Source organism: Ahaetulla prasina, chromosome 10 (assembly GCF_028640845.1).
Source record: "Ahaetulla prasina isolate Xishuangbanna chromosome 10, ASM2864084v1, whole genome shotgun sequence".
NCBI lineage: Eukaryota > Metazoa > Chordata > Lepidosauria > Squamata > Colubridae > Ahaetulla > Ahaetulla prasina.
The window spans coordinates 19,024,731-19,051,532 of record NC_080548.1 but is presented as its reverse complement, the minus strand read 5'-3'; the positions used below and the strand labels follow the sequence as shown (position 1 = coordinate 19,051,532).

Sequence of the window (26,802 nt, the reverse complement as noted above, 5' to 3'; positions counted from 1 at the left end):
CTTGGACATTTAAATGTGATGAAGTCTGGTGGGCTGCTTTTTGATTTTCATTTAAGGCCCTCCAATCTGCACATTTCTTGTACAATATGTGGACATACATACGTTCCCATACAGGCAGCCCAGATCACGTGTGAATAATATGTATGAATCACCCATCCAGATGGGATCCTTGCATTACAAGCGTACGAGGCTGCTAAGTTATTTATCCATTTAGCTAGATCATCTGACAAATGCTTCCCCAGTCTGAAGATCAAAGATTTGCTAGTCTTTTTAAACTGGAAGCAACTCAATTTAGGATGCTCTGCATACAAAGAAAGTGTTCCTCCCCTTAATTATAGCCCTAAATGTTAGGAAATCATCTCATGGTTCAATTAGTGGTAAGAACCAGTGGTGAAATACATTTTTTTTTACTGCTGGTTCTGTGGGTGTGGCTTGGTGGGAGTGGCAGGGGAAGGATACTGCAAAATCCCCATTCCCACCCCACTCTGGGGCCAGCCAGAGGTGGTATTTGCTGGTTCTCCAAACTACTCAAAATTTCCGCTACCGGTTCTCCAGAACCTGTCAGAACCGGCTGGATTTCACCCCTGGTGGGAACACTTACTGCAACAAGACTGTTGAACTTAGACTGTTGGGCATTTCACCCTGATAGGAAATCACAGTCAGCTTAAGGGAAAGAATCATAGAAACTAATATATTTTAAAGATGGAGTTGTACCAATCAACGCCCAGAGCTTGCTACTTACCCCTTTGAGATTGCTCATAGCCTGGAAGTAGATGAGATAGGCTTTCTTGGGTTCCAGTGGAGGATTCCAATAACCACTATAGGTTTGATTGTCCCCTACGGTGAAGGGTCTGGCTTCTGTGAGGCTGCCTGGGGACAGTTCAGCTCCAAAATAGTGAACCAAGCCCCGGGACATGGCATCATCAAAAGTGAGTGGCACTGGAAAGCATTCTGGGCCACTTAACTCCCGCTTGATCTTCCTAGGTCTGTCTTCTTCCACAATGACTTGGTATGTGCTGAGATCCCAGGAAGCAGAGAAGGTTGGGAAGAGAAAGCAAAAACAACAGGCGATGTTAAATGAAGCCCATCCTAAACTAATTTATTTTTAGTTATTTATTTTTCACACTTCTTTAACCCTTCATCTCCCACAGAGAGGGGCTGTTGGTTCCCCTACACTGCCCTTTCTGAATCTATATTGTCTTTCTCCTGACTTATCTATTTGTAGTGGCTAATAAATCTTTTGATCTAAGGGTATGGTATCTCACCACTCCACTGCTGGTAAATGAATTGCCTTCGGTAAAGTTTCCAGGAGGAAGGAAGACACAAGATACATTTTAAATTCTGGAATGCCCCATTATTCCCGATGCTGGAGGAAGTGCCTGTAACTTCCTGCTAAGAGATTGCAGAACATGCTATGAAATAAGCCTGGTCGTGCTTGGCTGAGACCTCCAAGAAGTTTCCCATCAGCAAAAGAATTAAAGTCAACTGGAAGAAGGAATGCTCATGCTATTATCTGAAAGACTCCTCCTGAAAACTTTGCAAATAATTTTGCCTTCCCATAGAAGCATTCCCCTGTAAATGGAACCTTAGCAGCAGGGTTTCCCCCCTCAATTCTACATCATAATAGTCCATCACCCAGCACCATAATAGTCAATGATAAGTATTGTCAACTTGGGGCCCTTAACTTAATTTTATACAGCTCTTGACAAAGGTTTCCAGCAAGCCATAAATTGGAGTTCTTCAAGAACAATCTTGAAGTAGGGTGGAAAAGGGGGTTTCGGAACCAAGAACCAAGAATGTGGGGATTCTTCCAAGCTGAGTTCTGTATTGTTTCCCCACCTGTAGACAGAATCTTGCCAGACTAAAGACTCTGACCATCTGCATCAGTCATATCCTGACTGATTCCATTCTACTACTGACCTCACCCCATTCCTAAGAGGACCATAAGGGGCGTGCATAAGAGCACAAACGTGCCTACCGTTCCTGTCCTATTGTTTTTCTTTTCTTCTTCCTATATATATATATATATATATATATATATATATATATATATATATATATATATATATGCTTATACCTCCTAATATTTACTCATATATATGTTTATATACTATATAATCTTTTTGTATGATACTTATATATATTGTTGTGACAAAATAAATAAATAAATAAATAAAAATAAATAAATAAATATCCTCTGGGAACTATTCGGGAGGGACTGTCTTCTCCTACTTTCACATAAAATATCTGGATGAGTTGTCTCTTATTCCTCTGGAATGCACCCTCTTCTTCCTGGGGATCCAGGCTACGAGATTCCATCCCAAGGGAGTATCAACAAGTAGAAAAAAGTGGCGTCATCTACATTTGTTTCTAGCTGTCCTGCCATTTAAGCTCCACCTATTGTTTCCAGATAGGACCTGTGGATGCGCTTATTCTTAAGAGAAAAAGCAGAAAAGGTGCTCCTGCATTATGGGAATGTAGCAAAAGATCACATTCATTCATAGAGCTTCTGGGTTCCTGCAGTTTGCCTCACTTTGGGCCAGCTAGTAACATATCAGGGATCTGGCCAAAAGCATTTTCATTATGGAGGCATCTCTGATCTGTTTCAATGGCTTACCAAAGCAGATGCGCTGTCATCCGTTCTCCATCTTTGAAATTACCAAAATAGCTCCCCAAGGAAGACAGATACAGGCTTTGGCCAACCAATCTGATCGGAAGGCAGCTGCTAAATTTGGATCTTGCTGACTGCCGTTTCCTCACTGCCAAAAGCTAAAGGAAAAGAAGCTCCCAACTCGGTATACACAACACATTCAAAGAAACCTAGGCTGGTCCTTCCTCCAAGCAAAAGCCCCAGGAAACCCACTAAGGAAGATGTCTCTCTTCCATTGCCCCATCAACACAACACACAATCGTTCTATTCTGTCTTTGGAAGAGTCTCTCACTAAAGATCTCAAAACAGGAGTGTCAGCCTCCACTCCAATCCTCACATCTTTTTGTACTCTTTATATTCAGTTGTTAGATAGCATGGGGTTTTATTTGTAATGTAAATAGCTCTTGGATTCAGGTTAAGTAGAGAGGGCCCTTTAAGAGTGTCGGTCTGAGATAATTAAGGGGGGAGGGGAGATTGATGCTTTGAATTCAACAGGAATGCTAGAGCACGAATTTTCAACGGACATTGCATTCCTGATATGATTGACAGCAAGAGACCTGCGGAAGAAGATTACCACGGGGCCCCGAGAAGGAGCTGGCATTGGACCAGACCTGATGACCTCTTGGGGGAGAGGAGGGAGTAACAGGGGGGATATAGAATGTTAGCCATATTTTGTCTCACATCCAACTTTATACTGCTGCTGTCAGGATGTACCTAGTAAAAGTACTTTTCTTTATTTGCAAATGAAGTCAAGGTGTATTCTTTCCTAGATATAATCAGAGGCAGCCTGACAAGGAGCTTTTGTCAACTGTATATCTATCTTACTACCAACATCAAGATAGCTGTTGGCCATGTGTCTAAAAGTATCCGCTTAAATATCTGGCAAAGACTCGCACACAGAAACAGGTTTTGTTAACAAACCACCTGGTCAAAAAAAAAGCTAACCAAATGTTGTCCTGCCTGAGACAGATAAATGAATATCTGTCTCATGGATATCCTACACAGGATGAGCTGAATTCTGCCTTATTCTTCCACATGCACTGGGATACAAAAACTCTTAACTGAAGAGCCTAAAACAAATTAAGCTGACAGTCGCATCCCACAGTTTTGTCTGGAAGTGAAAGCTCCTGACAAAACCCCAGTAGTACAATGCAGCTGCTAACCTAATGAGGTTTTCAAAGAGTTGGCTTTACATTTGTGCATTTGCAAGAAGAAAGCGATGCAAGGGTGTGACACAAGGCTGTCAGCTTAGCACCCCCACATCCTCCCAGCAACCACAGGCATTGATGTAGGAAAGGGTTCTAAGACAGGGATTTTAAAACTTGGGGACTACAACCCCCCCGAATTCCTCAGCATGGCCAGCTGAGGAATTCTGGGAGTTGAAGTCCACAAGCCTTACAGTTGCCAAGGTTGGAGACCCCTGCTCTAAAAGGCCTGGAGGCAAAATTTAAGTCTTCACTTTCTTAGGGGCATATCTTTTTTTCTTTCCAAGGGAGTCTACAGCTCAATCGGTGGGAAGGGGGAAAAGAACCCAAAATACTGAAATCATTCATCAGATTATGTTTTAATAGGTTATTTAAAATGAAAAGTATCAGCCTATGTTATTATCTGAAACAGGATAAATATGCTGCATGGGTGAAGGCTGGAACAACTGTGTGCCCCATAGAAAGACAATTAAACAAAAGAAAATTATTTCTGGGTAGAAGTATTCAATTGATGGATAGCACAAGTAGGGCCAATGGTTGGTTCTCAATGCTAGTCCTCTTGCAAAAAAAAAGTCAATGATTTGTTTTAATGCTATTTAAAACAATTGCCATGCTTAATTATAGCATATCCCTTTATTTACCTTGATCACTAAATTAATCAGATCCTAGTTGTGGATGGGCATCTCCTGAACATCTGCTGAAATTGTATATATTAAATTATATTAGACCAAGCCAAGTTCCTCCCCAAATCTTAGAATTATCCCACAGAACTCAGTCTTCCAAGAATTGAGAACTTGACGTGCAGAAAAAAATCTTCCACACATTCAAAACTTGTAGATACAGACTTCCAAAATGTATAAAAGGGCAAAGTGGAGGAAGTAGAAGTAGAGGAAGCAAAATAAAGGAATGCTGAAGATCCCAAAATATTTCCTTAAACTTAGGTCAGATAGTCCTCGATTTGCAACCATTGGTTGAGTAATGATTCAAAATTACAACAGCACTGAAAAAAGGGATTTATGACCAATCCTCGCACTTACAGCCATCGTAGCATCCCCTCCCCCCAGTCACATGATCAAAATTTGGGTACTTTGGCAACTGGCATGAATTTACATGGTTGCCCCATCCCAGGGTCATGTGATCACCATTTGCAACCTTTCCAGCTGCTTTCTGACTAGCAAGTCAAGTGGGGGAAGTTGGATTCTCTTAACAACTGCAATAATTTGCTTAACAACCGTGGCAAAACAAAGGCTGTAAAATTGGCTGCAACTTGCTTAACAAGCACCTTGCTGAGCAGCAGAAATTCTGGTCCAAATTGTGTCCGTAAGTCGAGGACTATCTGTGTCAAGAGTAGTATATATTTAATCTCCACAGTTTTCCCCAATGAATCCCTTTCCCCATAAATTATGGGTGAAGCATCTCAATAAAAAGGGGTGTTTGAGCCTTGCAGAACAAGCATAACCTTCCAGTTAACATTTTTAGAAAGTGAAGAAAGATAAGAGGGGGAAAAGAAAAGAGGAGGCAGAGGAATGCAATGCATCCGCTCGATAAAAGGAAATAGCCTTATTTTGAAATTCAAACAAAATTCATGATCCATTGCATAGGACTGACTGTCCTGTACAGATCCGCCGATCTGTCAATTTTGGTTACTCTCTTGTTTCTTATTTCAGCAAATATGTCAGGCTCCATTTGTCAAACTAGAGAAGCCTGTACTGAAATGCTCCACATTTCTTTCAACTTAAGAGACTTTTTTCCTGCTAAGTTTCTCAGTGCAGAGTTTTGTAAACAACTCCCCCTAATGTAATGTGGCTTTTTTTTTTTTTACATTTTTACATTCCTTTCAAAAATATATCCATACTGTGCGCGGTATTCCATAATACCTTTTCTTAGGACTCAGAGAACTATGAATTTCAAACAACAATGGCTTAGCAAGCCAACCTCGCTGTTATTTCAAAGCAATTTTATTCCAGCGTGCGTTCCGTTATTAGTTTCATTTAAAGGGCGCCTGTTATTGTTGACTCTTTATAATGAAATTATTTTAATTTTGTGTACAGAGCTTTCCATTTTGTTTCCTTTGACTTTATTAGCAACTCCTCCCCGCCTCTCCCCCCCGAATCTGCTAGGAATGGCATGGGCTGTAAACATTGTGAAATACATAACAACTGCATTGTTAAAAATATAAAATACGATCATCGTTCATTTGTCCTTATCACTACCTGATTGGGGCACCCCTGCCCTGTGCTGGCCGCAGGAGAACAGTGATGGTACTGTCCGACTCTCCCAGTGGTGAAGGTATGTCTCCATAATCAAAACTAGGTGCTGAAACAAAACAAAAGGCAACCATCAGACGGGATTACATTTCACTCATTTTCCAGGTGCATTGTATAGTTTCAAGATCACCATTGCAGCCACCATCTTGAATATTTTTTTTAGCATATGCTATTGTAAGTAACAGTTGTAGTAAACAGTACTAGTCATAAGAGCAAGCATCATTATCACTGTTGTCACGAGAAATGGCACACCATAAAGGTAAAGGTTCCCCTCGCACATACGTGCTAGTCGTTCCCGACACTAGGGGGCGGTGCTCATCTCCATTTCAAAGCCGACGAGCCAGCGCTGTCCGAAGATGTCTCCGTAGTCATGTGGCCGGCATGACTCAACACCAAAGGCGCATGGAATGCTGTTACCTTCCCACCAAAGGTGGTCCCTATTTTTCTACTTGCATTTTTTACGTGCTTTCGAACTGCTAGGTTGGCAGAAACTGGGATAAGTAACGGGAGCTCACCCTGTTATGCGGCACTCAGGATTCGAAACGCTGAACTGTCAAACTTTCAATCAATAAGCTCAGCATCTTACCCACTAAGCCACCGCTTCCTTCTGGCACACCATATGCACTGTATTTATGGACTATAGTTTGTCACAGAATCAGCCAAACGTTCAGACAGGACTTCACATTTTTATCCACCCATCAATTCATTCCCCAGGACCTTGGACAGGCAGATGTGGATGTTGGATGGTATTAAAAGTACGGTCACATAATGTAAGCTGTTCCAAGTAAAGTTGTTTTTGTCACTGCTGATGGTGTTCAAGTGGTGCTGTAAGTGTCTGAGGATTGTACCCATTAGAATAGAATAGAATAGAATAGAATAGAATAGAATAGAATAGAATAGAATAGAATAGAATAGAATAGAATAGAATAGAATTTTGTATTGGCCAAGTGTGATTGGACACACAAGGAATTTGTCTTGGTGCATAAGCTCTCAGTGTACATAAAAGAAAAGATACGTTCATCAAGAATCATAAGGTACAACACTTAATGATATAAGATAGGATAGGATAGGATAGGATAGGATAGGATAGGATAGGGTAGGGTAGGGTAGGGTAGGGTAGGGTTGGGTTAGACTAGACTAGACTAGACTAGACTAGACTAGACTAGACTAGAATAGAATAGAATAGAATAGAATAGAATAGAATAGAATAGAATAGAATTTTTTATTGGACACACAAGGAATTTGTCTTGGTGCATACACTCTCAGTGTGCATAAAAGAAAAAATACATTAATCAAGAAAGAAAATGTTCATCAAGAAGCTGACTGGGAAGGTCACAAATGGTGATCTGGTGATCTCTGGACAGCACAACCATCGTAAATACATGCTGGATGCCAAGCACCCAAATTTTGATCATGTGACTGCCGCGATGCTGTGACAGTCATAAATGCAATGACTGGTCATAAGTCACGTTTTCCAACATCATCGTAACCTTAAAGGGGAGCGAAGTGAATCGTCATAAGTCAAGGACGACTTGTACCGATTCACACCGAAACATCCCCTTTATAATACCAACTTTTTAGTCTCCTCCGAGCAGCAAGGCAGGGAGGCAGGCAGGCAGGCAAACCTTGAGTTGCACACATTCAGAGAAATCAATTTGAAATTAAGCTGATGGCTGCATGTGACCCTAAAGTCATTCCCAATCCACTTCTGCATTAAATCCCATTCAAAATAATTACAAGAGAAAGAAATAAAAAAAAAAGAAATAGAAAAAAAGAGGAGGGGGAGGGCTTGTAGTTGCCTCTTTTTCCCCATCTTTACATCGGAGAATAAAAAAGCATCACAAGGCAACAAGCCTGCAGATCAAGCCAGATGCTCCTACCAGGAGCAAAACCATTCTGTATATCTAAAGGAGCTTTGAAGGAAATTGAAACGCCTGTACAAAAGTGCTGCCTTTTCGACAAAACTAAGTTGTGAGAGGTGCACAATACAATAGCGATTCAATGCAATAGGTGAATTCAATAGAGATTCAGTGAAATTGCCCAAACGTGACCTTTCTCAAATCAAAATGAACCGTACAATCAGACACGTTCTAATAAGTGGCCCATAAATAATTGCAAAGGAGTTACTATTTGTTTCCAAACCTCATCAGTTCAACATCTGCTCACTCAGGATTTGTGCAAGAATTTGACTGAGATCCCAATCAAACGTCTCCATCAGAGGTGGGTTTCAGTAGATTCTGACCAATTCCGGAGAACCGATAGCAGAAATTTTGAGTAGTTCAGAGAACCGGTAGTAAAAATTCTGGCTGGCTCCACCCCCATCTATTCTCTGCCTCCGAGTCCCAGCTGATCGGGAGGAAATGGGGATTTTGCAATAACCTTCTCCCGGAGTGGGGAGGGAATGGAAATTTTACAGTATCCTTCCCCTGCCACGCCCACCAAGTCACACCAAGTCACGCCCACCATGCCACGCCCACAGAACTGGTAGTAAAAAAAATTTAAACCCACCACCATCAACCTCACCTTTCTTCATTGAACTAAATTTAAACACACACACACACACACAAATCTGATAATTTCAAACAGATATGGATAATTCAGAAGCTTCTGTGTTGTTCCCAACAGCCATTTCTGAAATCCAGATTGCATCTAATTCAACCACTCCACTAGATGGATTTTTCCAAACCAGTTCAAATTGGTCAGCTGGACTGATTTCCTACATTAAAAATTGCCTATTTGGATGTGGCAATTCAACTGAGATTCCGTCTGATTTGCATAGGCCAAGTGCTCTCCAAAACATCAGTACAGTACTGCCCTATTCCAAAACTGTATTATATGCCGTGTCTGTAAGAAATGAAAGTAATTCCTTTTTTGGATATGTAACTGTTAATCTCTGGGGGGTTGTTTGAGAGAAAAGGGGGGAAGAGTGCATGGTGCATATAAATGGAACATTTTCCCTATGGTTCCATCTCTTGCTTTTATTAATGGTCACAGACTCGTGTCCTTAGCTCACAGCAAGAGAAATGACTGTATTTTTTTTAAAAAAAAAATGTGCATTGCACTGTGCTGATTATTCTAAAAGCAGCTGTTACAGCACGGTCCTCTCTTCCAATGCAGGGGAAGGAAAGGAAAGAAACATAAAGGATGCATTAATTAGACCCACTTTTGACAGAGTAGGACAAATGGAAAACATAGCCAGGAACAACTTTCTAGACTAATAAATGAACAAGATGCAGGATAAATGTACCTGCTTCGTATCTGGAAATGAGCTGACCTCAATTTACGCTCCCCAGAACTAATTTCTGAATCTGAATATACTCTTTTCCTTGTTTTTCTATTTCTCAACATGTTGCCATGAAATGCTCCCATTCAAAAGTTGACTGAGAGCGTGTCTGCTTCAACTTTTGAATGGGAACATTTCATCAATGGCTCAATGGCCGGAAGGTAGCCAAATCTTCAGTCCCCTGGCCATTGGAGGAGATAACCAGGCTGAGGGAAGGGTCAAACACATCAAAAGCCACAAGTCTCTACATGCCCACAAGAGATCTAAGTCCATCTCACCTTGAATGCCTTTGTTATCTCCCACTCATTTCCCTTGACCGTTAGTTGGTCAGATTCTTGTAGAGAACTTAAGCCTGCAATAAATCTTTGATACTCATTTGAACTGCCTGAATCTCCTGATTTAGCATTCACCGTAGGAAAAAAGAAGCTAACCAGATGTGGTGGAATGTCCAGCTAGAATAGGTGAAGAAGTGAAGAGACTGGCGAGCTTAGAGCAAGACGTGACACAGACCTGATCTCCCCCAAATCCCTTAAACCCTTCCTTGTCTGGTTATCCCCAAGAGAATGCAGCTAGTCTGGCAAGATTCTTGTAAATAGGCAAGCAGCAATAAAGAAACTTCTCTGATCAATTCAAGGTGTTGCTCTGGTTCCTTGTGCCTGACACCAGCAAATGCTAGTGTAGATATTCCTTTAGTTGGACTACAGATAGTTCTTAACATAGAACCAAAATGAAACCTACCCATTACAATCATAACTTGTAAGGTTGTAAAATGACCAATCCGATTTTAGGGGGGTGGGTTTGTGGTAGTCATTAAGCAAATGCTGAGTTTTTAAATGGCCACCACATTTGTTTAAGTGAATATCACGGTTGTTAAGTTCACTATGAGGCAATTTTGCTGAAGCAAAATTGTCATAAAACACAGTTGCATGCCCGTGGAACACTGTAAGCGGCCACGTTGCCAAGCGTCTAAATTCAACCGTGGGATCACAGAGAGGACCTGTTATCACTTTGAATCCAAGTCATAAGTTGCCTGTAGTTAAGTCCATCGTAACTTTGAACAGATGCCAAGTGACCAGTCGTAAGTCAAGGACTACCTGTATTTTTTTTTTTTTATCCAGGGCTGTCCTTCTATGGAGAGAGAGCAAAGCAATTCATTGACAACACCTCCTGCCCTTCTACTCTCTTTGTAAAGAGCCTGCAGGCCCAGATTAATAAGTCGTCACTCTGGCCCACCTCCTGCTGCCTCGCAATTCCTCTGCTCCCCATTAAAAAACATTGCAGCCCATTCAGCTATGGTTAATAGCTATACCACAGGCATTAGCAAACAACCCTAAGTAGTATATGGCTTGTTAATAAAACCCAATTAATCCTTGTTTTGTGCCTTTGTGAGGCAATCTATTTTGTCCCTTCCCTGTAATTCGTCCCATGATATTTGTGGGAAAGGAGAAGTGGGAGGGAATCTTATTTCTGCAATACCGGATATCTAAATTATCTCAGCTTTGCTTCTTCCCGTGAGACACTGGCTTTCCCCAGTCCACAGCCCCCTTCTCCCAGGAGACAACCGGAAATGCACTATAGGGAGTCCTGCACTTACAATCATTCATTTAATGACCATTCAATGTAACAATGGCACTGAAAAAGTGACTTTTGATTGTTTTCCACGCTTATGATCATTGCAGCATCCCCATAATCACATGATCGAAACGCAGATGCTTGGCAACTGGCATGTGCTTATGACGGTTGCAGTGTCCTGGGGTTATATGATCACCATTTGAAGCCTTCTGACAAACAAAGTCAATGGAGGAGCCAGATCCACTTAACAGCCATGTTATGGATGTAACAACTGCGGTGATTCACTTAACTGTGGCAAGAAAGATCATAAAATGGGGCGGGTCTACGACAATTCGTCATAGCCATCTCTTCATGACCAACCTGCCACAGCCAACTCACCACAATTAACTCACCAGGGCCAACTCACCAGAGCCAACTCACTGCAGGACAACTCACTGCAGGACAAAAGTTACATTAATATCAAAGAAATGGTGGAATAAAATCATTAAAGAAAGGATGCAAAAGGAGGGACAGAATAAAATGTGAATGGGAAAAATGAAAATATTGTTTTATTTATTTTAAATAATTAAAGCCCGATGCAAGTTGGCCGTGGCGAGTTTGCCCGATGCAAGTTGGCTCTAGCAAGTTGTCCCATTCCCAATGGGGCAAAGCTGACTTAATAACTGTCTTGCTTAGCAAAGGAACTTTTGGGCTCAATTGTGGTCATCAGTGAAATACACTTTGCACACAGTAAACAAGGTCTTTGGACTCTATTACCCTCAAATTAAAATGTTGGGGATAGGAAACATTCTCTTGATTTAAGAAAATATCAGAAAACTTTTACATTCTGAGATCTTGCGTGTTTCTGACTGGTTTACCGTCAGGAAATATAACCTTTATAAACCCCAGTACAAACACACCTGACAAGACTCTCAGACTAATGTGTGGATCCAAACACGGTCTGTAGGCTTTGCCCTTCGTGAATGTTCCTAGGCACTTCACAGATAATGCACACACCCAAAAAAATTGCAGGAAAAATGTGCTTAGAAATTTGTTGCCAGAGAGAATACATTTGAAGACATATATTTTATCTGTAAAGATTTGCACAGCATTGTGTGCATGCTGCTATACATTGTTTTACGCAGCTTTTCCTAAATTACAGAATAATGCCAAAAAAATAATAATGAGGAAAACACGCTTGAACGCGGACACAAAGCAGCAGCAGTTATTGTCTAAATATGTGCTTTGTTCTACAGCAGTTTAATGGCAGAACATTGTCCTTACATGAAGAACCAGTGTTCAAAAATGTGATGAAGCCCATAATGAGAAGATCTCACTGGAGAACTCGAAGGCCCATGGGCTGAGTCAATGTAAACAAGATTGGATTTTATTCCTTTCTTAGATTGATTGAAGTAGTTGCCCATCTCATTTTCACCTGACTCTAGGCAGTTTCCAATAAAACAATAGGGAAGAAAACATGCAATTGATAAAACAAAAATAAAAAGCACACAGCAGATGGATTGTCCAGAGTATTTGGATTTTATCGCTTCTGTGGTGTTTTTTCCCCTTCTTCACACCTTTATTTTGTTATTATTTTGTGTCAAGCGTTCCACTGACTGAAGATAGTTGCAATCTCCCTAAATAAAAGAGACACAGAGACGCGCGGACACGTGTGCCATTTAATGAAAAACACCCAAACTTCCTTCACTCAGTCCCAAAGGTGCTTTTTCAGGATTCAACTGGACCTTCTTGTTTTTTCTTCAGAAGACATTTCACTTCTCATCCAAGAAGCTTCTTCAGCTCTGGCAGGATAGTGGGGGAATGGAAGGATTTCAAGAAAGTCCAGTTGCCTCCTGGAAAAGCACCTTTGGGACAACCATGACCTGGATGACTGACAATCTCTACAGAATTTTAGCTCTACAATTTGGGATGAACACCCTTTGAATAGGGTGGGAGTATGAATGTATTTCTGGGGGAAAATAATTGCAGACTACAGGAACCAGGAGCACTACTTGGGTGACCCCAAGGACCCAGATAAACCTTCAATGACCGTCTAAAACTGGGGTGGCAAACTCAAGGCCTGGGGGCCAGATCCGGCCCATGGGGTGTTTAGATTTGGTCCACAGGGACACTCTGGGAACAGTGAAGCACAGCGAAAACGGAGCTTGCAAGGGCTGTGGGCAGCCTTCCTGAGCTCCGTTTTCACTGGCAGAGGGTTGCAGGAGGCCATCGCAGCCAAAAATGAAGCTCGGGAGCCCGTTTTCGCTGGCAGAGCACTCGAGCCTCTACAGGCACCCCCAACACGAGTGATGTTGAGCTAGCCACATCCACCTTGCCCCCCCCCGAGGTCAAAACAACCATGTTGTGGCCCTCAATGAAATCAAATTTGAAAACCCCGCTCTACAAGGATGCAAATGACCAGCTGTCCGCCAGGAAAATAAACCCTTCCATTCCCCATTATCCTGTCAGAGCTGAAGAAGCTTCTTGGATGAAAAGCGAAACCTCTTCAAAGAAAAAAACAAAAAAGTCCAGTTGCCTCCTGAAAAAGCACCTTTGGGACAACCATGACCTGGATGACTGAGAATCTCTACAGGCTTTTAGCTATACACTTTGGGACGAACACCCTTTGAATGGTGTGGGAGTAGGAATGGAGTTCCAGAGAGAGAGAGAAAAAATAAGTACTACTCAGGTGACCCTGGGGACATAGATAAACCTCCAAGTGCTTCAACGACCCTCTAAAAGCACTAACTGTCTGCAAGGAGTATAAATCCTTCCATTCCCCACCATCCAGTCAGAGCTGAAGAAGCTTCTTGGATGAGAAGCGAAACGTCTTCAAAAGAAAAAACAAGAAGGTCCAGTTGCCTCCTGAAAAAGCACCTTTGGGACAACCATGACCTGGATGACTGAGAATCTCTACAGACTTCCTTCACCCAGCAAAGCCACCTTACCTATGGCACTTCAAGACAAGATTTCCCACCCATGCAGATAAGGGGCCTCTGGTGGCTCAACAGACTAAGCAATCTGTTATTAACAGCAGCTGCTTGCAATTACTGCAGGTTCAAGTCCCACCAGGTCCAAGGTTGACTCAGCCTTCCATCGTTTATAAGGTAGGTAAAATGAGGACCCAGATTGTTAGGGCAATAAAAGTTGACTTTGTATATAATATACAAATGGATGAAGACTATTGCCTTACACAATGTAAGCCACCCTGAGTCTTCGGAGAAGGGCAGGATATAAATTCAAATTAAAAAAAAGCATCATTTCTCTAAGACCCTTTCACGGGTGGGCTTCAAAAATTTTAGCAAGGGGTTCTCTGCCCGGTTGCTGGGTGGGCATGGCCATGGTAGGCATGGCCTAGTCGGCCTCCTACCCCATGGTGGGGGAGTGTTTTTGCCCTCCCCAGGCTCCAGAGGTTTTCCTCGAGCCTCTGGGAAGGCAAAAACAGCCTCCAGAGGCTCTCTGGAGGCCAGAAATGGGCCCGTTTCCAGCCTTCCCAAACTTCCAGTGGGTCCGTTTTTCGCCCTTCCCGAGCCTCCACGCACACCCTGCACTTACCTGCATCCAAAATGGGCTGCGTGGGGACTCCTGGGAGGGGCAGGGCAGGCAGGGCCAGCCAGGAGTGGGATTTGGGGGGTTCTCCAAACTGCACAGAATCTTAGCTAGAGATTCTCCCGAACCCTTGCAAACCCCCAGCAGCCCCACCCCTGGGCCCTTTGCAGCAAGACCCAAAGTGTTTGGTTTCTCCTCTCCCAGATCACCCCCTAACTCATAGATCCTATCAAAACGGCTCCACTGAGTTCGGAAATGTGTTCCAGCACTGAAGAGTCTGTAGGGTAAACAAGGCAGCTCTTGGATGGTCATGCAAGTAAATTATCCAACAGGGTTGTAAGGCATACTGTTTTCCATTTGAATTCAGACAGCAGGTTATCTAGGAAAAAGCAGGAGGAGTTTTGGCGCATGGAGAATCTATTTTAGAAAGAGGCATATTTCAGGAGATCTGCACAGTGGGATAAAGGGTGACCCCATCAGCTCAAGCAAAACACAAGGCCTTCGAATGCCGAAACATCGGCTCGACACTGCAGTGTGAAATCCAGAGTATCACTTCTGCGAGATTGCTAGAGAATCTGGTGGAGCCTGAGAGGCTGGGGAGCTCACTAAGCTTGACAAGAGACATGAAACAACTTTGCTGCCGTTTTCAGAGGGAGCAGATTTGAAAGAGTTGTCAAAAAGGACCACATCCGTATCACAGAGATTGATGTTAAATGCAACGCAGGAGTATGCATCTTTCACTGAACAAAATGGGACTTTAAAAAAAAAAACATGTTTGAGAAAGTATTACCTGGAATAAAAATATGTGCTTTTAGCATTGCCTAGGAAAAGGGGGAATTGAGGAAAATAAATGCTATTCTGAGAATATATTCAGCTATCCAAAATATTCGGCGTTTTTCCACCCTCACGCCCCCACCATCATAGCCATTTCCCCAATCCCCACTGCTCTCTCTCTCAAAAATGTTGTAGAACAGGGAGAGTTGCAAATAAAACAAAAATCTACCAACTACCCAGAAGACCAAAAGGCTGCACTGTCCACAGAGACTGCAAAATGGAACAGATTTATTGTGAACTGCACACCCTTAATCCCTGATTAGTTGCATTATATGGTTCCAGATTATTGCACCAGCCAAAATAGATTACAGGAGTAAAAAAACAAAGAAACCCAAGACATTCCACATGGCTGATAGCGCGAGACCTTACTCAAGAGAAGGAATCTGGAATCCTAAGCTTCCTTTGGCACAATCAAGATTATCAGTTTGCTGGTAAATTAGTCTTTCTCTAGTTGGATGTTGTTGGTATGATATTATCTTTTGGGCAATGAAGCGGATCTTCTGCGTGCTCTGTTACAGAATTACAGAATAACAACGTTGGAAGGGACCTTGGAGGTCTTATAGACCAGGAGTCTCCAACCTTGGCAACTTTAAGACTTGTGGACTTCAACTCCCAGAATTCCTCAGCCAGCAAAGCTGGCTGAGGAATTCTGGGAGTTGAAGTTCACAAGTCTTAAAGTTGCCAAGGTTGGAGACCCCTGTTATAGACCAATCCCCTGCTGAAAAAGGAAACCCCATACCATTCCAGACAAACGGCTGTCCAAGCTCTTCTTGAAAATCTCCAGTGATGGAGCACCCACAACTTCTGGAGGCAACCCAAAGGGCCGTGGTGGCTCAGGCTGTAAGAAGCCTGTTATTAAAACACAGCAGCCTGCAATTACTGCAGGTTCAAGTCCCACCAGGCCCAAGGTTGACTCAGCCTTCCATCCTTTATAAGGTAGGTAAAATGAGGACCCAGATTGTTGGGGGGGCAATAAGTTGACTTTGTAAATATACAAATAGAATGAGACTATTGCCTTACACACTGTAAGCCGCCCTGAGTCTTCGGAGAAGGGCGGGATATAAATGTAAATTAAAAAAAAAACCATTCCACTGATTAACTGTTCTCATTGTCAGGAAGTTTTTTCTTAGTTGTAGATTAGATTTCTCTTTGATAAGTTTCCATCCATTACTTCTTGTTTTATCCTCAGGTGCTTTGATGATGTCTTTTTGACATCCCCTCAAATATTGGAAGACAGCTATCATGTCACCCCTAGTTCTTCTCTTCGTTAGGCTAACACACCCAGGTCCAGTAACCATTTTCATAAGTTTTAGCCTACAGCCTCTTAATCATCTTTTTTGCTCTTCTCTGCACTCTTGCTTTTTTTTTTTGCATTGTGGTGACCAAAACTGGCTGCAGTATTCCAAGTGTGATCTTACAGTGCAGTATAAAGCAGTACTAACACTTCATAGGATCCTGATACTAAAGGTATCAACGTGAAACATACATAGATATTTCTGTGATGTTAACAAATGTAGAAATTTTCTTTTCTTTTTTTTTTCCTACCTTGAAACCTGTGCTAGGCCCTTCACCTGCCTCACTAATAAATTACTGTTTATGGGGTTCTCACAAAGTTTCAGGGTGGCAGCACTTCAAGAAAGTTCACTACCCATTGTGGTCTTCTGCACAGTTTTAAGTCTGTTTACGATGTATTTATTTATTTATTTATTTATTTATTTATTGTTTGAATTTATATACCGCCCTATCTCCCAAAGGACTCAGGGCGGTTCACAGGCATATAAAAACATCAATATACAAATTAAAACAATCATTAAAAAACTTATTCTACTGCCCAATTAATTAAAAGTAAAAATATAGATATTAAAATCAATATAAAAAAAGGATGTAAAAAGGATGTTGAGATTCTAGAAAGAGTGCAGAGAAGAGCAACAAAGATGATTAGGGGACTGGAGGCTAAACCATATGAAGAACGGTTGCAGGAACTGGGTATGTCTAGTTTAAGGAAAAGAAGGACTAGGGGTGACATGATAACAGTTTTCAATATCTCAGGGGCTGCCACAAAGAAGAGGGAGTCAAGCTATTCTCCAAAGCACCTGAAGGCAGGACAAGAAGCAATGGGTGGAAACTAAGGAAGGAGAGAAGCAACCTAGAACTAAGGAGAAATTTCCTGACAGTTAGAACAATTGTGAATGCACCAACACTGGAAGTTTTCAAGAAGATGTTGGATAACCATTTATCTGAAATGATGTAGGGTTTCCTGCCTAAGCAGGGGGTTGGACTAGAAGACCTCCAAGGTCCCTTCCAACTCTGTAATTCTATTCTATCCCCTCACCCCATCCCCTGCTTCTTTATTTCTAGAGAAGGGTCTTCTATGTGCTGGTGTCACTGTGAAAATTCATTCCGACAGGGATAAAACTGAACAAGGGGGAAAAAAATAACAAGCTAGAAGAGATAATGAATCTCTCCCATCTCTCAACCCACTCTTTCACACCTGACTGCTGAATTGCATTGTTTAACTGCAATCAGGGTAAGTGTAAATGGCATCTGAGAGAGGAAGAGCTATCTGAAACTATTTTAGTTACTCCAAAAGGTATTAAGAGCGGTAATAATGAGGAAGAGGCTTTCGGTGTTGGCCTAGATGGGCATCTGAGAGGACCACATGGAACCATTTAGTGCAGGGGTCTCCAACCTTGGTCCCTTTAAGACTTGTGGACTTCAACTCCCAGAGTTCTTCAACTCCCAGAGACTCTGGAAGTTGAAGTCCACAAGTCTTAAAGGGACCAAGGTTGGAGACCCCTGATTTAGTGAGTGGAATTTCAGTGGGCTCAAGATTGGAGCCTAAACATTTAACATTTAACAACAGTCAGAAGAACTCACAGTGAAACTGCTCAGTATTGAGATCCTGAGCGAAATGAAGACTTATAGAAGCCAAAACACAGGAAAGGAATGTATACCACGTCTGTAGCTCCCTTTTCTTTTTTTTTTCCTACCTTGAAACCTGTGCTAGGCCCTTCACCTGCCTCACTAATAAATTACTGTTTATGGGGTTCTCACAAAGTTTCAGGGTGGCAGCACTTCAAGAAAGTTCACTACCCATTGTGGTCTTCTGCACAGTTTTAAGTCTGTTTATGATGTATTTATTTATTTATTTATTTATTTATTTATTGTTTGAATTTATATACGCCTATCTCCCAAAGGACTCAGGCATATAAAAACATCAATATACAAATTAAAACAATCATTAAAAAACTTATTCTACTGCCCAATTAATTAAAAGTAAAAATATAGATATTAAAATCAATATAAAAAAAGGATGTAAAAAGGATGTTGAGATTCTATAAAGAGTGCAGAGAAGAGCAACAAAGATGATTAGGGGACTGGAGGCTAAACCATATGAAGAACGGTTGCAGGAACTGGGTATGTCTAGTTTAAGGAAAAGAAGGACTAGGGGTGACATGATAACAGTTTTCAATATCTCAGGGGCTGCCACAAAGAAGAGGGAGTCAAGCTATTCTCCAAAGCACCTGAAGGCAGGACAAGAAGCAATGGGTGGAAACTAAGGAAGGAGAGAAGCAACCTAGAACTAAGGAGAAATTTCCTGACAGTTAGAACAATTGTGAATGCACCAACACTGGAAGTTTTCAAGAAGATGTTGGATAACCATTTATCTGAAATGATGTAGGGTTTCCTGCCTAAGCAGGGGGTTGGACTAGAAGACCTCCAAGGTCCCTTCCAACTCTGTAATTCTATTCTATCCCCTCACCCCATCCCCTGCTTCTTTATTTCTAGAGAAGGGTCTTCTATGTGCTGGTGTCACTGTGAAAATTCATTCCGACAGGGATAAAACTGAACAGGGGGGAAAAAAATAACAAGCTAGAAGAGATAATGAATCTCTCCCATCTCTCAACCCACTCTTTCACACCTGACTGCTGAATTGCATTGTTTAACTGCAATCAGGGTAAGTGTAAATGGCATCTGAGAGAGGAAGAGCTATCTGAAACTATTTTAGTTACTCCGAAAGGTATTAAGAGCGGTAATAATGAGGAAGAGGCTTTCGGTGTTGGCCTAGATGGGCATCTGAGAGGACCACATGGAACCATTTAGTGCAGGGGTCTCCAATCTTGGTCCCTTTAAGACTTATGGACTTCAACTCTCAGAGTTCCTCAGCCAGCTTTGCTGGCTGAGGGACTCTGGGAATTGAAGTCCACAAGTCTTAAAGGGACCAAGGTTGGAGACCCCTGATTTAGTGAGTGGAATTTCAGTGGGCTCAAGATTGGAGCCTAAACATTTAACATTTAACAACAGTCAGAAGAACTCACAGTGAAACTGCTCAGTATTGAGATCCTGAGCGAAATGAAGACTTATAGAAGCCAAAACACAGGAAAGGAATGTATACCACGTCTGTAGCTCCCTTTTTCTTTTCTTTTTTTTTCTTTTTTGCACACAACGTAACATGCTCATAATATATTTCCAACCATGGCCAACTTTAAGACACGTGAACTTCAACTTTTAAAAACATTTTTCTACCGAAGGCTCTGATGATCAGGCAACTCAGTTGGAATCGTCAGAGCCTTTTAAAAGCATTTTTTACAACCTCTTCAACTGAAGAGGTTGTAGAAAAAATGCTTTTAAAGGGTTCTGACAATCCCAGCTGAGCTGCGCAATCATCAGAGGCTTTTTTTTATTTTTAAAAGCATTTTTTCAGCCGAATAGAAAATGCTTTTAAAAGTAAAAAAAAAACAAAAACCTCTGATGATCGCATGGCTCAGCTGGGCATGGGGGGGGCAAGATTGTTGCTACCGGTTCTCCGAACCACCCGCTGCCATCACTACCGGATTGGGTGATCCGGTCTGAACCGGGAGCAATTCACCCCTGAAGGAAATAATATTCTACAGGTGATAGCATCTGAACAACCTGGTCTGAGCCCAGAAGCTAAACAAGTTCAGGACAGGCAAGTGTTTGGTTGAAGGAGCATCAAAGAATTGAAGGGCTGTAGATCAAACCGGAAAATTGAAAAATAAAAAATACCAGAGGAAGATAAGCCACTTTTGGCAAGAACCCCAATGCATGACTACATGGATGCACTCATGAAGCCATCAGGAGTCAAGCTCGATTTTAAGATCTGTCCTTCACTCCAAGGAATAAAAAGGAAGGGGATACAAGGAAGAGGAGGGAGAGGGGAAAAAAACCCAGAACAGCAACAATTGAGAAGCAAAGCAGAAAGTGCAAATGAATTCATCCAAGTGCAACTGCAGGGGGAAGAAGAACTGATGGAGTTAATTTCCTCTAGTTCAGAAGCTGGCGTCAAACAGTAAAATAAGACTTGACCTCAAAAACGGGTTTGTTTTTCAGCAGAAAACCATCATCCATTTATAAGAGAAAATAAAGGATCATCCAAAGCAACCATCTGGGAAGTAGAGAAATCAGGCACCCAAACACTCCTTAATTCTGAACCAGACCAACATGTCGCAGAAAACGAATGCATTTCTCTTCTCCCAACCTACCTGAGATGTTGGTGGTGATCTCAGTCAGAGCAGTTTGACCAAAGCCCTTGCCGGTTCGTGCTCTTACTGAAAAAAGATAGGTTGTCCCAGGATGGAGATTGGAGAAAACATGATAAGTTTCATTTCGGAGCTTGGAGACGGTGCGTCGTGGGCCAGGCACATTGACTGCTGGGTCAAAGGATTCAATGCTCTGGTAGCTGATCTAGGATAAAGGGATATGCTTTAAGACATCATCAGAACGCAGAGATCATGATTTATTTGTTTGTTTGTTTGTTGAAATTTTTGTTTGTTGAATGAGCTACTGATCCAGTTCTACAGAGGAATTCTCGAGTCTGTCATCTGAACCTCTATAACTGCCTGGTTTGGTTCTGCAACCCAACAGGACAGACACAGACTTCAGAGGATAATTGCAAAAAAAACAATGGCTACCAACTTGCCTTCCATTGAGGACTTGTCTACTGCACGAATCAAAAAGAGGGCTGGGAAAATATTTACAGATCCCTTGCATCCTGGACATAAACTGTTTCAACTCTTACCCTCAAAATGATGCTATAGAGCACTGCACACCAGAACAACTAGACACAAGAACAGTTTTTTCCCGAACGCCATCATTCTGCTAAACAAATAATTCCCTCAACGCTGTCAAACTATTTACTAAGTCTGCACTACTATTAATCTTCTCATCGTTCCCATCACCCATCTCCTCCCATTTATGAGTGTATGACTGTAACTTTGTTGCTTGTATCCTTACGATTTATATTGATCGTTTTCTAATAGGACTTGATTGCTTATTTGTACCCTATGATTACCATTAATTGTTGTACCTTATGATTCTTGACAAATATATCTTTTCTTTTATGTACACTGAGAGCGTATATACCAAAGACAAATTCCTTGCGTGCCCAATCACACTTGACCAATAAATAATTCAATTCAATTCAATTCAATTCAATTCAATTCTATTCTATTCTATTCTATTCTATTCTATTTATATTTTTGTTTTTTGTTTTTTTGTTTTTTTTGTTTTTTGTTTACATTTATACCCCGCCCTTCTCCGAAGACTCAGGGCGGCTTACAGTGTATAAGGCAATAGTCTCATTCTATTTGTATATTTTTACAAAGTCAACTTATTGCCCCCCCAACAATCTGGGTCCTCATTTTACCTACCTTATAAAGGATGGAAGGCTGAGTCAACCTTGGGCCGGGCTTGAACCTGCAGTAATTGCAGGCTTCTGTGTTCTTAATAACAGGCCTTACCAGGCTGAGCTATCCGGCCCTTCATATATAGCCTCCCCCATATATAAACTGTTTCAGACATCGCTTCAAGCAGGACCAGATATTGCAACACAGTATGAACCGCCCATCAAAAAAAATTAAATCTTTGCACACAGAAAATGAGCAAGACCAGGGCAAAATTAACCTAGCATTCTTCTTCCTGATGCTGATTTTTCTATGGGCAGGGTATTATTTGGTACAGGGGAATATTCCATCAAAGGCAAGAATCTGCACAGGACCCAGAGTGGCTCTTGGCCAATCTAACTGATCATCACAGCAAGGGTTGGAGAGAACGTTCGGATACAGCCAGAAAAACAGCTTGCATTCTGCCGTCGAGACAATAGACTTGGAAAGAACTATAAAGTTGCCCTTAATCTTCAAGACTATTAAAGAAAGAAAAAAGAAGAAGAAGAAGAAGAAAGGCTTCCTGAATTATAATAGAGCCTATGTCAGTTCTCCGAGAGGCAGCCTTCAGCCTGGCGGGGAAGAGCTGTGCAGATAAGCATCAAGCTTTCTCAGTCGGCAGTTTCCGCGCTCCAATAATTTTTGTTGATGCCAGAGAGGGCAAAGGCATGGGATAAAAAGCCGGATGAGGGAAGGGAGGTTTTGCATGGCTGCGTTTGGGAGAAGCCAAAACACACGCAGAGACAGGCCTATTCAAAAACTATCTGACGACAATAATGAAGCAAAGAAATGCCTCTCCGTTCGGCACCAGGCGGAGAATAACAGAAAAGCCAATAACAGAAAAGCCAATCAATTATTGCCGGCTTGCCTGACAGACAAAGCCCACACCCATCATTGTGCAAGTCCTTGAAACTGAAAGGCATTTTCTGCCCACCTACCTGGCATTACTGCTTAAGGCAGGGGTCTCCAACCTTGGCAACTTTAAGCCTGGTGGATTTCAACTCCCAGAATCCCCCAGCCAGCAAAACTGGCTGGGGAATTCTGGGAGTTGAAGTCCACCAGGCTTAAAGTTGCCAAGGCTGGAGACCCCTGCCTTAAAGGATCCCTTTTAGGAGAAGGAACAGCAGAATCTGAAGCTGGTATGAAAAGGGGGATCAGCCTAGAATTCCTATGTGCCCACAAGAGAATTATGTCCAACCCGCCTTAAGTGCCATTAACCCTTACCTAACTCTAACCAAATGCCAACTATTAGCTGAAATCATTCCTGTGCATAGGATTTATTATTTTAGCAATAAGGTAAAGGTTCCCCTCGCATATATGTGCTAGTCGTTCCTGACTCTAGGGGGCGGTGCTCATCTCCGTTTCAAAGCCAAAGAGCCAGCGCTGTCCGAAGACGTCTCCATGGTCATGTGGCTGTCATGACTCAACGCCAAAGGCACACAGAACGCTTTTACCTTCCTGCCAAAGGTGGTCCCTGTTTTTCTACTTGCATTTTTTACGTGCTTTCGAACTGCTAGGTTGGCAGAAGCTGGGACAAGTAACGGGAGCTCACCCCGTTACAGAGCGCTAGGGATTCGAACCACTGAACTGCCGACCTTCCGATCGACAAGCTCAGCGTCTTAGCCACTGAGCCACCACATCCCTGCATTTTAGCAATAAATCAATTTAATTGAACCTTCACATGTAGACCTAAATCTTTTGAACCTGACATTTCTGGAATTCAACATTCAGGAAAGACTCATCATAATTGGCTCCCCACCACCACCACCATCAAAGACTGCCCAGCCTCATATCCTTCAGGTACATGGGAACTACAACTACCAGAATTCCCAAGGAGCGTGGCAACTAGATGGGAAATACGGAAGTCCAGGCCTTTTTCAAGTTCTGAGTAACTTAGGAACTGGATATTCATTGAGCCTCCTTCCATTTGGATTCCATCTCATGTTCCCTTCAGTTTTTGCCCACCAATTCAACCTGAGTATGTGAAGAAACCCAACATTTTGAAGCAGCACTTGGCATTATAATTTTACTGCCCTTGAATGGGACATCTTACTTAGTTAGATTTCTTCAAGTATTGAAGATGATCTGGGCTGGTGGGACTTCCACCTTTGGAACCCGGTGAAATGGCTTGTGTGACTCCTTTAAAAGCCCCTGTTGAGAAATGTAGATCAACTTGTTTGGAAAGGAATCAGGCTGGGGAAAAATGCTACTCATAATGGTAGTGAGGAAATGAACCTATGGTGATCCAGAAAGATCTTTTGTAAAAAGCAACCATTTGGGGCAGAGCTTTAAAAAGCATGTTGTCAGTCACGTGAAGTAGCCCAGACAGGAAGCATGGCAAGATGGGTTAATTCTACTTTATTATAAGGTTACTTTAACAGAATCTTGCAAATCTGAAAGCAAATTTCTCCTCCACAGCCCAAGAAACCAAGGAGGGTCCTTTCTGAGATATTTGCCATGTCTCCATTCCTTCTGCAGACTAAGCTGCCTCTTGTCTGACTATTCTCCTGACTGTGACAATTTCTCCATTTCCCAAGGCCGTTCCCACATACCTTTGCACATGCAGAGGATCCCCGCCCAATCACCTACATTTACCGCAGCTTAACTCAGATCTTCTTCCAAGAACTTAGCTAAAGCCATTTGAATACTCTGTTTAGAATCTAGGCTTGGGGGCTCCTAAATTCAAATTTTCATTTATTTCTGAAGTTCCTGGGGGATGGGGGGTGGGAGAGGAACAAAGGACCTCTCAACCTGCAGCCCTTATCCCAATGTGCTGGGATACCAATCCCCAGAATCTCCCAGTCGCCAACTAGGGTTGGTCTTTTGCAGAGGTGAAATCCAGCAGGTTCTGACAGGTTCTGGAGAACTGGTAGAGGAAATTTTGAGTAGTTCGGAGAACCGGCACATACCAGTTCTGGCTGGCCCCAGAGTGGGGTGGGAATGGTGATTTTGCAATATGATTCCCCTTGGAGTGCGGTGGGAATGGAGATTTTGCAGTATCCTTCCCCTGCCACGCCCACCAAGCCACACCATGCCACGCCCACAGAACCGGTAATAAAAATAAAATTGGATTTCACCACTGAATTTTTCTGTTTTACTTTTTTTCCCCAAAGCTGTTTTGTGCACTTGAAAAGGTATTAACTTTCTCTTTAAAACAAAACAAAATACAGCTACCCGTGTAGAACTGAAATTGGTTAAAGATTTGCATGTTTCTTCAATGAGTACAATTTGGTATGGTAACCCTCTGTTGATGCCATTACTTGGATATGTTGAATATCCATGGTGCTTGGATATGAGGTTTGATCGTGTTATGTTTGTTGTTGTTGTTGTTGTTGTTTTAAGAGGCTCAAATGAGTAATGACAGTTGGTGAAAAGAAAATTTATGAAGCATTGCTTCTGATCCCAAATTGGTTCACAATTCTTCAGAAAGACTGCTTGATAAAAGAAAAAAAAGAAAGAAGGATGCAATAGTTTGCTTGTCCACCCATTAACACAAAATAAAATATTTAATTAAATTGGTGCCCTGATATGTAGGCAGTTTTTTATAAATGTAAATTCCATTCAAGCTTGACTTCTGATGCCTTTATAAACATGCCCAGGTAGTCTTCTTGGCCAATAATACAGAAGTACTTTGCCAGTGACTTTCTCCAATATCCTTCTTTAACTCCCCTGGGATTTTCTGTCAATTGGCCATTCATGTAGTGACCACATCCAACTTTATTTAGTTTTATAAGATCAGCCAAGGTCAGTCTGTACTTTACTTAACTGGAATGTAAGATACGTGTATGCACCCAAGGTAGTAGCATCCTATTAAAACTGGCATTCTCTCTTACCTTTCATTTAGAACAGAGTGTCTCTCCTGAGATCATCATTGTTATAGCATATGCATGTGACATCTCTATGCAAGAATTCACTTATACTTCCAGGCTATTGTTCACCCTCATAGAAAATGTCAATTAATGCATTAGCAAGAACCTTCTTTTTCTGACTTTGGCAGAAGGATAAGCGAGATAAGGCACAATATCCATTTCCCCAAAATGATCTTACGGCATACCTCATATTGCGTTATGAGACCATTGGGTTCCACCGGCTCTTCCCATTTCAGAAAAATCATGTCCTCCAGAGGGGTGAATGTGAGGGATTCTGAAGCAATGCCTCCAGGGACTTGAATGAGTAGATGGAAGAAAGAGAAAGAGAGAGGAAGAAAAAAGAATCAGAACACATTTTTGCTCCTAAAATCAACAAGCAATCAAATGAACATCAAATGAAACTAAAACTGGGGACATCATGAAAAGAACCTTAAGCCAATCCTGGGGATGTTTGAAATTGCACCCCAGCTTACCTGCGGTAAGTGAGGGCTATTTACTCGTCTTGAATCCAAGCCTCCAAATCTATGCCTTTTTCATATTTTTTGTGAACAGACAGAAGATGAATTTTGGAAATGCATTTGCTGTGTTCAACTTTATTGATTTATGCATTGTATCAATTTATATAGCCACCCATCTCAAATATATGAATCTGAGCCACTCACGAGCCATTAAAAGCAATATAAAAACAGCAAAACAGTACAAAAATTCTCATTTAAAAACAATAAAGATTCTTAAAAACATTTTAAAAAAGCAGGCAGGTACAAAAATCAAGCATAGCCAAGGGTGAGTGGATTTTCAACTTCATTGTACAGAACTGAGCATAAAACATTTTTTTCACATTTAGATACTGTCATATCTTCAACCCCAGACAATTCGCAAGGTTTTAGGCACGGAACGATATGCATATCAAC

The 26,802-nt window shown here is 41.8% G+C and overlaps 1 protein-coding gene across 1 annotated transcript in view; it reads right to left on the bottom strand.

Annotated features, from left to right (window-relative positions):
• The window catches only part of PTPRU (protein tyrosine phosphatase receptor type U), a 168,735-nt gene extending 142,609 nt beyond the window's left edge, over positions 1-26,126 (bottom strand). The window contains exons 1-4 of the mRNA XM_058195155.1: positions 26,077-26,126; positions 20,844-21,040; positions 6,069-6,171; positions 743-1,016 (exon numbers count right to left, since the gene is read on the bottom strand). Of these exons, the coding sequence (XP_058051138.1) occupies positions 743-1,016; positions 6,069-6,171; positions 20,844-21,040; positions 26,077-26,081 (579 nt within the window). The 5' untranslated portion in view covers positions 26,082-26,126. The remainder of the gene's footprint in view (positions 1-742; positions 1,017-6,068; positions 6,172-20,843; positions 21,041-26,076) is intronic.
• Between the last annotated feature and the right edge of the window lie 676 nt (positions 26,127-26,802).